Source organism: Aquarana catesbeiana, linkage group LG11 (assembly GCF_042186555.1).
Source record: "Aquarana catesbeiana isolate 2022-GZ linkage group LG11, ASM4218655v1, whole genome shotgun sequence".
Taxonomy (NCBI): domain Eukaryota; kingdom Metazoa; phylum Chordata; class Amphibia; order Anura; family Ranidae; genus Aquarana; species Aquarana catesbeiana.
This window is the reverse complement of record NC_133334.1, coordinates 111,339,283-111,352,206: the sequence shown is the minus strand read 5'-3', so window position 1 is coordinate 111,352,206 and position 12,924 is coordinate 111,339,283. Positions and strand designations below refer to the sequence as shown.

The following is a 12,924-nucleotide window of genomic DNA, read 5'->3' as shown; positions in this document are numbered from 1 at the left end:
GAGCAATGTCTGCTGAGAGCAAAGCTGCAATTTGCAAATATTGTGGGGAAAAAATATTACATTTTCCAAATGCTACAAGGATGACAAAACACATCCTTGCATGCCAGAATTGCCCTAAAGACATTTAAAAATATTTTATGGAATTAAATGAGGACCACAATGAAAGCATAAGTAGCTTTTCCCTCCTCATTCCAGCAACACTCTTTTTCTGCTTTTTCTTCACCAGCAGCATCCTTAAGGAAGTGGATCCCCACAAAAATACACAATCCCTTCATTTATAGATAAAATGACACCTGAAAATCAGGAGAAAATGTATCAAGCTCTTGCAAGAGCAATATATGCATCTGGATCAGCATCGTCAATAACTGAAAATGCATACTGGCAAGAAGCGTCCAAATGAGGGAAAGGTGGGCGGTAACCTGTTCTCACATGTAGGTGAAATGTTCTGAACATATACAGTCCTTGTTATTTTATTTGTAATATAAAATACAATTATAAAAAAAGTAAGTTTAATTTACTGAATAAGCTGTACTTTTATATACTCTGCATTTTACATTCCCAGTGTAACAAAATGACTTTCAATTTGTAAAACTTCTCCACGCTTTTTTTTTTCCCTCTGAAAAATTAAAGTTACGTACCGGTAACGTCTTTTCCTGTAGTCTTTCAGGACAGCCACAATAGAGAGATAGTCTCCTCCCCTTCCTCTGGAAACACTGCGCCAGCCCATAAAATCTCTCCTCCCCTGCCAGACCTCAGTTCTTTCAGAGTACCTCCGGCCAGCTGGGGAGACACAAGAACACATTAATAACATACCAATCAATATCATTACCATATTGCGTTCTGGTCTTTAATAAGACCCCCCCAAGCTTAGGGTGGGCAACTAGGGCTGTCCTGAAAGACTACAGGAAAAGACGTTACCGGTACGTAACTTTAATTTTCCCTTTCCGTCATTTCAGGACAGCCACAATAGAGAGGATAATCGAGCACTTACCAATTAGGGTGGGACTACAGCTTGCAGAACCTTTCGCCCAAAAGCCTGCTCACCTGCCGCCACCAGGTCCACTCTGTAATGTCTAACGAAAGTGGAGTAGCTGGACCATGTCGCTGCCTTGCATATTTGCTCTGGCGTTGCTCCAGCCTTCTCTGCCTGGGAAGTTGCCACTGCTCTGATGGAGTGTGCCTTTATGCCTCTAGGGACCTCCTTCCCTGCTAAAGAATATGCCTGCCCAATAGCTAATCTAAGCCACCTGGCAATCGTGCGTCGGGACGCTCTGAGACCCTTTCTGGCCCCAGAAAGTAAAATAAATAGAGAATCAGACTTCCTTATTGTTTTAGTCATCTCTAGGTATTGTAGGATACACCTCCTTACATCTAAAAAATGAAATTTTAGTTCCCTTTCACCTGAAGGATTGGGACAAAACGAGGGTAGGACTATTTCCTGGCTTCTATGAAAGCCTGACGCCACCTTAGGCAAAAAAGCTGGATCAGTCTTAAGGACTATCCTGTCTGGCAAAATAACACAAAAAGGAGGTCTAATTGATAACGCCTCAATTTCGCTGACCCTCCTGGCAGTTGTCACTGCAACTAAAAATACTGTTTTTAGGGTAAGTTCCCTTAACAGGCACTTGTCCAATGGCTCAAAGGGACTTCCCGTAAGGCTCTGTAAAACCAGAGATAGGTCCCACCCGGGAAAGGGAGGACCCCTGGTAGGTCTCTGTCTTGACAGTGCCTTAAAGAATCTGACCACCCATGGATTGGTAGCCAGAGACTTCTCCAGATAAGCACTGAGTGCTGAAACCTGACTTTTAAGGGTACCTACAGATAAACCCTTGTCCGCTCCACACTGCAGAAATTCCAACGCAGCTACGGGACTCTGCACCGAGAAGGAGTTTTCTATGCACCATTTGTTGAAAAGGAGCCAGACCTTTTTGTAAATCTTACGGGTCTCCTTTTTCCTACTGTTGAGGAGGGTAGAGATCAAGCTCTCTGAAAACCCCTTGGATCTTAATATACCCTCCTCAGTAGCCAGGCCGCTAATTTCCACTGCTGCACCTGTGGGCAGAGGACTGGACCCTGCGACAGAAGATCCTTTCGAGGTGGAAGGAAAAGGGGAGGTTCCGCTGCTAACTGACTGAGGATTGAAAACCATGCCCTTTTCGGCCAATGTGGAGCTACCAGAATAAGAGAGGTGCTCTCTAATTGAAACTTCCTCAGAACCGCCGGTAATAGTACCGGAGGAGGGAAGGCATAACATGTCCTGAAATGCCAATTCTGAGATAATGCGTCCACTCCCAGTGCTCCTTCCCCTGCGTTTAGGGAGAAAAAACAGGGGGTTTTCGCGTTGTCTTTTGAAGCGAAAAGATCCACTTCCGGGGGTCCCCATTTCTCGGATATGAGATTGAAAACCTCCTGGTTGAGGGCCCAATCTCCTTCCTTTAGACTCCTCCGGCTGAGAAAATCTGCGATTATATTCCTCTCCCCTCTCAGAAAAACCGCTGAGAGTGAGAGAGTGTTGGACTCGGCCCAGCTTAGAGTGTCTTCTGCTAGGGCCAGCAGACTTCCGCTCCTGGTGCCTCCCTGCTTGTTTATATAGGCCACGGTGGATGAGTTGTCCGACCGTACCTGTACATGGTGGCCCTGGAGTTCCTTTTTGAAGAATCTGAGGGCTAGGCCTACTGCCCTCAGCTCTTTCCAGTTGGAAGACCTCTGCAGCTCGTCGCCCTTCCATGTGCCCTGCGCTAGAAGGGATCCCAGATGTGCCCCCCAGCCCTTGCCACTTGCATCCGTGGTTAGGATCTGCGGGACTGGGATGAGCCACAGATGTCCCTGTGACAAGTTCACTTCCTTCCTCCACCACCAAAGAGATCTCTTTATTTGATGGGGAACCTGTACTAAGGTGTCTAGATCCCTCTGACTGTGGTCCCATACTCTTAGTACATATGATTGTAGGGGGCGAAAATGTAATCCTGCCCACTGCACTGCTGGAAGAGTAGAAGTTAGAAGGCCTAATGTTGACATTATGGACCTCTTGGACACCAGATGGTTGCACTGGAGGGAGAAAACTGCTCTGTCCAGTTTTAGAATTTTTTCCCTTGGAAGAAAAACTCTCAAGAGCGTAGTGTCCAGCAGGTACCCCAGGTACATAATGCGCTGTGAGGGAATGAGACTGGACTTTTCTAAGTTCAGCAGCCACCCCAAACCTGTTAGAACCCTCTTGGTTAGATCGAGGTCCCTGATCAACTGTTCTGGGGATACTGCAAAAAGAAGCAGGTCGTCCAGATAGGCTATAACTGATACCCCCTGGAGTCGCAGGAAGGCCAACGCCTCTGCCAGTACCTTTGTGAATATGCGGGGCGAGGAGGATAGCCCGAAGGGCAGTGCTTGAAACTGCAGATGCAGTATTGTGCCCTGCAGGTCTACTGCTAAACGGAGGAACCTCTGGGAGGTTTCTGCGATAGGGACGTGTAAATATGCGTCTCTGAGATCCAGAGACACCATATAACAGTTGTGTGGTAACAGGGCCCTGACCGTAAAGATTGACTCCATGCGGAATCTTTTGTAGCAAATTGACCTGTTTAAGGGTTTTAAATTCAGAATCAGTCTGAATTTTCCCGAGGGCTTTTTCACCACAAATACGTGGGAATAGAACCCCTCTCCTTCCTGTCCCCTTGGTACTCTGTGAACTACGTTCTGAATCTCCAGTTCTTTCAGGGCGTCCACCAAAGCTTCGGCCTTTGCTGTGCAGCTGGGAAGCTTCGTAACAAGGAACCTTTGTGGGGGTGGTCTTGAGAATTCCAAGAGATACCCCCTTCTTATGACCCCCAGGATGAATCGATTGGGTGAGAGGGTCTCCCACTGTGGAAGGAAGGCCCCCAGTCTTCCTCCCACCGTCCCTAGAGAGTCATTGATCTTTACGGGCCTTCTCAGGAGGGCGAAAAATCGCCCCTCCTCTGACCTTGCCTCTTTGGCCCCAAGTTTTCTTCCCTTGCTTGGGAGATTCCTTGCCTTTTTTCGGACGAAACCCCTTTCTCGTCTGAGCTGGGGCTTTCCTCTTAGGCGGAAAGGACTTCTTTTTGTCCGCTGTACGGTCTAAGACCGTCTCTAAACCAGGGCCAAAGAGTAGATCACCTGTCAGGGGTATCCCGCACAATTTGACCTTGGAGGCGGTGTCCCCTGGCCAAGTTTTCAGCCAGAGCGCTCTTCTGGCCGAATTCGCCAGCGCCGCTGATCTGGCCGACATACGGACTGACTCTGCTGAGGCGTCTGCAATATATGCGATTCCTCGCAGAATCGTGGGGAACGAGGCTAGTATAGTCTCCTTGGCTGTGCCAGCTTCAATGTGCTCCTGAATCTGGAAAAGCCAGTGCTCTAAATTGCGGGCTACGACCGTAACAGCCATTTCTGGCTTTAAGTTACCCACAGTTGAGTCCCACGTCTTTTTTAGAAGTGAGTCTATCCTTTTGTCCATGACATCCGACAAAGCCCCCATATCCTCGAATGCCAGGTCTGTGTGTCTAGAGACCTGAGAGAAGGCGGCATCCAACTTGGGATTTTTATTCCAAATGGACGCTGGATCCTCTGAAAATGGAAACCTTCTCTTAAGGGAGCTAGAAAAAAAGGGTTTCCTCTCAGGATCCTGCCACTCCTTCTTAATCGTTTCCACCAGAACGTCATGTACTGGAAAAACTTTTCTTTTTTGATCTCCCAAGCCCTTATACATAAGGTCATGGAGAGATAGGGGTTTTTTATCCTCGTGTATCCCGAGGGTTGTATATATTGCCCCTAAGAGATCTTCCACCTCATCCAGGGACAATTTATACCTGGAGATTTTCCTGGACTCCCCGTCCTGGTCCTCCCCTTCCGATTCCTCATGGGAATCAGACGTGCCACTGTCCGGTTGCCTCCGCTCCACCCCGGAAGGGCCTGACATCTCCTCTGCCATAACTAAATTGGTAGATCTGGCAGGTGCAGAGCCCTGAGCATGAGGCGGGGTTGTGTCCTGCTGAATGGGTTTAGAGGGAAGCTTGAACGTCTCAAATAAGGTTTTAAAAGATGAAAAGGTGGATGACAGCTCTTTCACAGAAGCTGCCAACCCAGACTGCTGTTCAGATTCCCTTTCCTTAACCAGGGAGTCTATGCACTCTTTACACAAAACTTTAGTCCATGCTTCCCCTAAACTGTCTCTACAAGAGGCACACTTCCTTTTAGAGACATGAGTGGACTTTGTTTTTTCTGTAGATTTCTGAAAATACATACAAAAAAACACATATTACTTCCAGCAAGTTAAGTGGAAACAACCCTGGGGGTGTACCAGATCCACCTTAAGGGAACTGCGCTCACCCCCCCACCCCCTGACCACCCAGGGGGACTGCCCTCCCTCTAAGTAAGGAACCATACATGAGGGAGAGCAAACCTTAGATAGAGAGGACCCCTCCCCAGGGAACTCTTACCTTTGGAAGGCTGGAGACAGCGTCCGAATGAGCTGCAGCATCTGCCTCAGACATGACTGCAGGTGGTTGCCTGTGTAGAGTCTCACACTGTGTACATGTGAAGCGACTCACTCCAGCCTGAGCCCGGCCCCCTATCAGCCCCGCGACCCGGAACCGGAAGTCGCGGGTCAAAGGGAAAGCGTCCGCCCCCCCCACCGGAAATGACGTCACCCGTCGTCCGGCCCGCTGGTTCCAAACTTTTGCGGCCTGTATGGATACAGGGGAGAGCGGACTGTCTCCATGCTGCGGCCCTGTGGACGCGATAGGGGTCCCCCACGACCTGATGCCGCGCTCGGCAAGGAAGGGGTGGCTTCAGCTGCGGTATGTACCGCCACACTTCATCCTGGAAGCCCCTGCTTCCCTAGGGATGATTTTTTAGAAAGAGGCCACAGTCTCCCTGACTGCACCCGGCCTGGTTCCTCTGCACAGTGTCTCCCCACCGGAGGAAACACTAATAACTGAGGTCTGGCAGGGGAGGAGAGATTTTATGGGCTGGCGCAGTGTTTCCAGAGGAAGGGGAGGAGACTATCTCTCTATTGTGGCTGTCCTGAAATGACGGAAAGGGAAATGTTTTTTTTTTTTTTTTTTTTTTTAATGGAAAAACCTTTTGCCACGGCTTCAAAATTTCAGGAAATTTTACATCTCTAGCTGAAAACAGGTTTATACGCATACAATTAGAACTGCCCTTCTTTACACCATACCAAAATATTTAGTAGCGGTTTGCAATCAGGGGAAACCACACACTGTAGAATACAGAGCCTGTTTACTACATTTTGAAAAAAGAAAACCGGAACAAAAATTGAGTTTTTGCCCACAATGGTCAGATTTTTTTTCTTCACCACCAGCCTCCCAATTAAAAGCACAATAATCACTATAGGCAACAATTATTCCCATTTTAATATTATATATGCATAGATCACCTCTTCCCCTTAATGTAGCCAGACACAGGAAAGTACTTTACCTATAAAGTTTAAATCCTGACACTAGCACTATTTATATCTAAATGGAAGCTAACTGAATACATAAAGACACTAACAGGGATATTGCTGAATGAAAACAGTTCTTCAAGGAGGAAATACTAAATACTTATCTGGTGCATCTGAAGTAACTATTGACACTGGAAATGGTTAGGATCCTTAGAATTCTTTCATCAAGTCAGCCTATGCTAGCTTATTATCTGCAAATTTACATATACAGTGTTCTGTATAGCCACCACACTGCTCCCTACTTAACTGCATTGCCCCATTTGCTGTGCTGCAGAAATCACCCAGAACTCTTGGCTATGATGTATGGGTGTACCCTTCCTCCTGGCTCCTACAATGCACTTCTCTGTGCCTAACAAAAGGTTAGGCTCTTACACTGCCAAAAGCCATGGACCCCAACACGGCCAGAAACCAGGCACCCCTAACCTTCTGAAAATACATTTCAGGCAATTCAGTTCTAGTATTATCAGGCGACCAAAACATCAGATGTAGAGGGAGAGCCAGCACTGTTATGGTGAAATCTAGTACAGGGTTCTCACTATACACCATCAGTTGCCAATTAGTTTGCATTTTAAAAAAAAATTAATGTAGGTGCGTTTTTAGCACAGGATATGGCAGCAGAATACTGTGTTTTGCTGGTCAACTGTGTGTACCTTAAAAGATGAAGTGTTGATTATGGTACAAAACACATGATTCAGCAACAAAACAGACAAAGCCTGCGGAATATCTTACCAAGTAGCTATCATCATGAAATGCATAGTGTAAGCTTGGAATCCACTGAGTGTCTCCTTTCACCAAAACATCCCTTTCTTCACGGAAACAAGCAGTCTGCAGAACAGAACATAGTTATTTGTTTTTAAAAAATGTATAGAATTTGACTAAGTTATTACATTCTTGGTTAGTTGTGATGACCTCTTATTTGCTAATCATCTTTCAGTCATCTCCCTTCATCATCCCCAATGTTTAGCGGTTAGTTAGTATTTAGCTGGTCTGTACCCTACGAGATATGTTTTATTGAAACACAAGGTATTGGTGTAGGCATGGTTTTTCTTGACCAACGAACACAAAAAATGTACTTTCCTGATTTGATTTTCTTGCAATGTAAAGGGTTTGTTTCATGCATATATAAATATAAAAACAAAAATACCAAAATCGGGGGGAGATTGGGCAAAGTGTTTTGCTTGCAATCCCTTCACCCAAACTATGAATTTTAATACATCTAGTCAGTAATAAAGTGTACATGAATTTGCATACAAATGGTTAGTTCATCTTCACAGAAAATCTGTAAAAAGGTGACCTAACACTGGACCCCTTCCCCACCTTTGTTCCCTGTTGCGCTGGCCTGGCGATCCTGAACTGTCAGGGCTCTTGGAAGCCGGTCCACTGGTTTGGGGATTTGAAATGTCCACTTTCTCTCCTCTCCATCCAGCACTGCAAGGACAGACCAGGCGGATTCTGATTTGTCAGCGCCATCCATGTGATGATGCTGACCAATTAGAATCCATCTGGTTCATCCTAGACAAAGAGGAGAGAAAGCCGGGGGGGGGGGGGGGTTCAAATCCCTGCACAGGTGAAGTAGCTTGCAGGAGCCCTGACAGCTCAGGATCGCCGAGACCATTACAGCAGGGACCAGGGGGGGTGGGGAAGGGGTCCGGTGTTTGTTCATCTCTACAGAAAATCTGTAATGGTGACCTAATACTTTAAACTAGGTTTTAAAGAGTGGGAGGAAAGCAAAGCACACAGAAAACACTCAGGCACTTCTGTGCATGTTCAAATTGGCACTCCCTTGTGGGTGCCAGCATTTGTGTTTTCTAACCTAATTCACCCACAGCCATCAACATGTAAATTTATGTCTAGATGATCAATGCATGCAACTGCCATTACTGGTTATGAAAGGACAATTGTGTCAGGTAAGGCATTATGTAGACCAGTGGTCTCAAAGTACCGGCCCGCGGACTGGTTATAAATGGCCCGCCGAGCCTGGACGGGTTTGCAGAAGGGGAGGCGCCGAAGAGCTTTGTCTCCGTCCCCTCTCTGCTGCACGCTGCTGCAGCCCAGAGAGAGAACAGAGCGGAGGAAGGAGTGGAGGAAGGATCCGCCCTTCGCCCCACCCATCACCCCGTCCACCTAGGCACTGGTGATCGTTCAGAGCGCTGGATCCAGGGTCCTGGAGAGGTGAGTGAGCCATCACACTGAGGCAGTGTAGAAATTTGTGTGTGGGGGGTATTTATGGAGTGTGAGGGGTATTTGTGGGGGTATTTGTACAGTGTGGGGGGGGGGGGGTAATGCTGGGTTAATGCGTTTAATAATGCTGACACCAGTGCTGCGTTTAATAATGCGTTTTGCTGACACCAGTGCTGGGGGTTAATAATGCGTTTGCTGTCACCAGTGCTGGGGGTTAATAATGCGTTTTGCTGACACCAGTGCTGGGGGTTAATAATGCGTTTTGCTGACACCAGTGCTGAGGGTTAATAATGCGTTTGCTGACACCAGTGCTGGGGGTTAATGCGTTTGCTGACACCAGTGCTGGGGGTTAATAATGCGTTTTGCTGACACCAGTGCTGGGGGTTAATAATGTGTTTTGCTGACACGTGTTGGGGGTTAATAATGCGTTTGCTGACATCAGTGCTGGGTTAATGTGTTTGCTGACATCAGTGCTCGGTATAGTATATTATTGCTGGTATAGTTTATTGTTTTTTGAAGTTTTGAAAGTTTGCATGCAGCCCCCATGGGATATGAAAACTTGTCATGTGGCCCTCTGGCAATTTGAGTTTGAGACCCCTGAGTTAGAGGGTTGTGACAAACCTTTTAAACACAGAGGGGTGCGTACAATGAACAACTTTTATTCATGTAAAACTTTTATCCCAAGAGGATAGTTTGCTGTAACTGCCTATAAAGCTCATCTTAATCTGCTAGTCTAAAGCCCCATACACACGATAGGACTTTGTACAAAAATCCAAGAGAAAGTTTTTACAAAGGGCGTTGGCCAGAAGTTTGTCTTGCATACAGACGGCAGGACTTTTCCAGCCAACTTTCACCAAATCACATGGTTTTTACCACCACCCTTTGCTCAACTTCTGTATTGTTGTCTGATATTGTGTCAATTTTGCCACTTTTATTGGTGAGATTGACACCTTACGAGCCGGGTTCACACTGGTGCAGGGATCAGAGTTGGATCCCCGCCAATGTCAGGCACTGTGTTTAGTATGAATCTTGAGGGGGAACTCCACGCCAAATTTTAACTAAAAAACCGGCGTGGGTCCCCCTCCAGGGGCATACCAGGCCCTTAGATCTGGTATGGCTTTTAAGGGGAACCCCCTACGCCGAAAAAAACTGCGTGGGGGTCCCCCCAAAGTCCATACCAGACCCTTATCTGAGCACGCAGCCCGGCCGGTCAGGAAAGGGGGTGGGGATGAGCGAGCGCCCCACCTCCTGAGCCGTACCAGGCAGCATGCCCTCAACATGGGGGGTGGGTGCTTTGGGGGAGGGGGAGCCCTGCGGCCCCCCCACCCCAAAGAACCTTATCCCCATGTTGACGAGGACAAGGGCCTCTTCCCCACAACCCTGGCCGTTGGTTGTCGGGGTCTGCCGGCGAGGGGCTTATCAGAATCCGGGAGCCCCCTTTAATAAGGTGGCCCCCAGATCCCAGCCCCCCACCCTTTGTGAATGAGTATGGGGTACATTGTACCACTACCCATTCACCTAGGGGAAAAAAAAGTGTCAAGAAAAAAAACACACAGTACACAGGTTTTTAAAGTAATTTATTAGGCCGCTCTTCTTCCGACTATGGGGGTCTTCTTCCGACTCCGGGGGTCTCTCCGGCGTCTTCTCCCGGTGTCTGGATCTTCTGTCGGCTCCTCCGCTATCTGCCGCGCTTTTGCTAGCAGTGGCCCAGACATCTGGATAGTCTTCTTCCCTCTTCTCTTCCAGAGATGTTGACATGACGCTCTCTCCGGCTGTAATGCTGTCTGTGCGCTCTGCTATGACTTATATTAGGCGGTGACCCCGCCCCCTTATGACATGACAGTCCCAGGGCGTGCTAGGATTGAGGTCATAAGGGGGCGTGGTCATGTCATCCTATGACCACACCCCCTTATGACCTCACAGTCCCAGCATGCCCCGGTGACTGATGTCATAGGGGGCGGGGTCACCGCTTATATAAGTCACAGCTGAGCACACAGAGAGCATTCCAGCTGGAGAGAGCGTTGTGTCAACATCTCTGGAAGAGAAGAGGTAAGAAGTCATCTCTGAAGACTGGGCTCCTCCGCTAGCAAAAGAGCGGCAAAAGAGCAGAAGATAGCGGAGGAGCCCAGCAGAAGGAAGAAGGCACCGGAGAAGAACCAGAGAACGTAGAGACGACACCGGAGAGAGGGAGAAGAGGCCTGAGAGACCCCCGGAGTCGGCAGAAGACCCCCGGAGCTGCCTAATAAATTACTTTAAAAACCTGTGTACTGTGGTTTTTTTTTCTTGACACTTTTTTCCCTAGGTGAATGGGTAGGGGTACGATGTACCCCATACTCATTCACAAAGGGTGGGGGGCCAGGATCTGGGGGCCACCTTATTAAAGGGGGCTCCCGGATTCCGATAAGCCCCCTGCCCGCAGACCCCGCCAACCAACGGCCAGGGTTGTCGGGAAGAAGCCCTTGTCCTCAACATGGGGGGTGGGTGCTTTGGGGTGTGGGGGCCGCAGGGCGCCCCCTCCCCCAAAGCACCCACCCCCCATGTTGAGGGCATGTGGCCTGGTGCGGGGGGGGGGGGCACTCGTCCCCACCCCTTTTCCTGGCCGGCCGGGCTGCGTGCTCGGATAAGGGTCTGGTATGGATTTGGGGGGGGACTCCCACGCTGTTTTTTCAGCGTAGGGGGTTCCCCTTAAAATCCATACCAGACCTAAGGGCCTGGTATGCCCCCCCAGAGGGGAATTCCCTTTCGCGCTCGCCGCAATAGGAAAATGTGTTTTTCCTATTGCAGCCAGTGCGAGATGTACAGTACACCAGCGCAATGGGTTTGTGCTGGAAACATTCTCGCGGCCGCGTACTGTAGTTTGTAGAAAAGTCCGATGCTTTTGTGTACACACGATCGGACTTTGCTCCATCTGACTTTTGCTGCCGGAAAGTTTGTCCGATGGAGCGTACACGCGGTCGGATGTTGCTCCAAAACAGCTAACTTGCATGTTTGTTGTCAAAAAGTGCGATCGTGTGTACGGACCTTTACACTACCCTCTCCCCAGACTGACAATGCTGCTATCCAAAAGGTGTCTGCTTTACTACTTTATCCAAAATGCAGACACCTCAAGACAGGTGTCTTACAGGCAGGATCACCAGGTGAAATAACGTAAAGAAAGCCTGAACAAAAGACAACAAAAACAAATCTAAAAAAATTTGAATATCAAAAAGTTTATTTCAACAATTTAAGTCAAAAAGCGAAACTCATTTTATATAGATTCATTACACACAGTGATAGATTAAAAGAAAGAAATTCTTGAAATTTTGATTATGGCTCCCAGCTGGTGAAAACCCAAAATTCAGTAGCTCAGAAAATTAGAGTAGTGTAAAAAAGTTCAATATTGTGGATTGGTAAGTCTAAAGCTTGAATTGTTTTGTTCCAAGCAGACAGGATACTGTTTTGCAACAGTCTTAATTCCCCATAAAAACTCAGAAACCTATTTGCCACCAAAGGGGGGGGGGGGGGGGGGGGTCTGTGACCACTGTTCCATCTGGCTCAATTAATGAGACTACTACGGGCGACTTATCGTCGAGATGGGCTAGGTATGCTAGCAGCTTCCCTGCCTTTTCCCAGTGTTCATATACTCGCGTTTTACAAAAGAACAGATGTTGTTTGGCTTTTTCCAAATACAACTGCAAAACTACTCGGGCCTGTAGTTAAACTTTATTTAAGTTGTCAGGTGAGGGGAGGGTATTATATGCTTCCTCCAATTCGTCCAACTTTTGAGAAAACAAAGTCCGCTGGAGCCCACACACGATCGAATTGTCAGATGAAATCCCGTCCGCCGGGCAAAGTCTGCCGTAAAATGTCCACTCGTGTGTACGCGGCATTAGATCTAGAATGGGTCTGACGTCTCCATTTGGTTTTGATACCATGAAAAGATTTGAATAAAACTCCAAACCTTGCTCTTTTATGGGGATCTGTATGATCACTCCTTGAGATATTAAATCGGTCTAGTGCCCGAAACAGATTGTCTTTTCTCTGGATCTTTGGGAAAGCTTGACCTAAGGAAGCGAGATAGTGGAAAGTCCCGAAATTCCAGCTTGTACCCCAGCGTTATTGTGGAGATGACCCATCTGTCCAGAATTTCTTCTTTTCAGACTTCTGAAAACTGCAGAAGTCTCCCCCCCCCCACCTTGGTGAGGGGGGGGTTGCTTCTTCATAATGAGGCTTTAGGATTCTAGCATGCAGATTTCAGAGCCCAGGACTTCTTTTGAGCCTGGGTCTGA

General features: G+C 47.8%; 1 protein-coding gene across 2 annotated transcripts in view; it reads right to left on the bottom strand.

Moving 5' to 3' along the window:
• Positions 1–12,924, bottom strand: part of CDC42BPG (CDC42 binding protein kinase gamma) — a 268,963-nt gene that overhangs the window by 161,846 nt on the left and 94,193 nt on the right. For both annotated transcript variants that reach the window (XM_073604887.1, XM_073604888.1), the window contains exon 4: positions 7,205–7,300. In XM_073604887.1, coding sequence (XP_073460988.1) covers positions 7,205–7,300 — 96 coding nt within the window. The remainder of the gene's footprint in view (positions 1–7,204; positions 7,301–12,924) is intronic.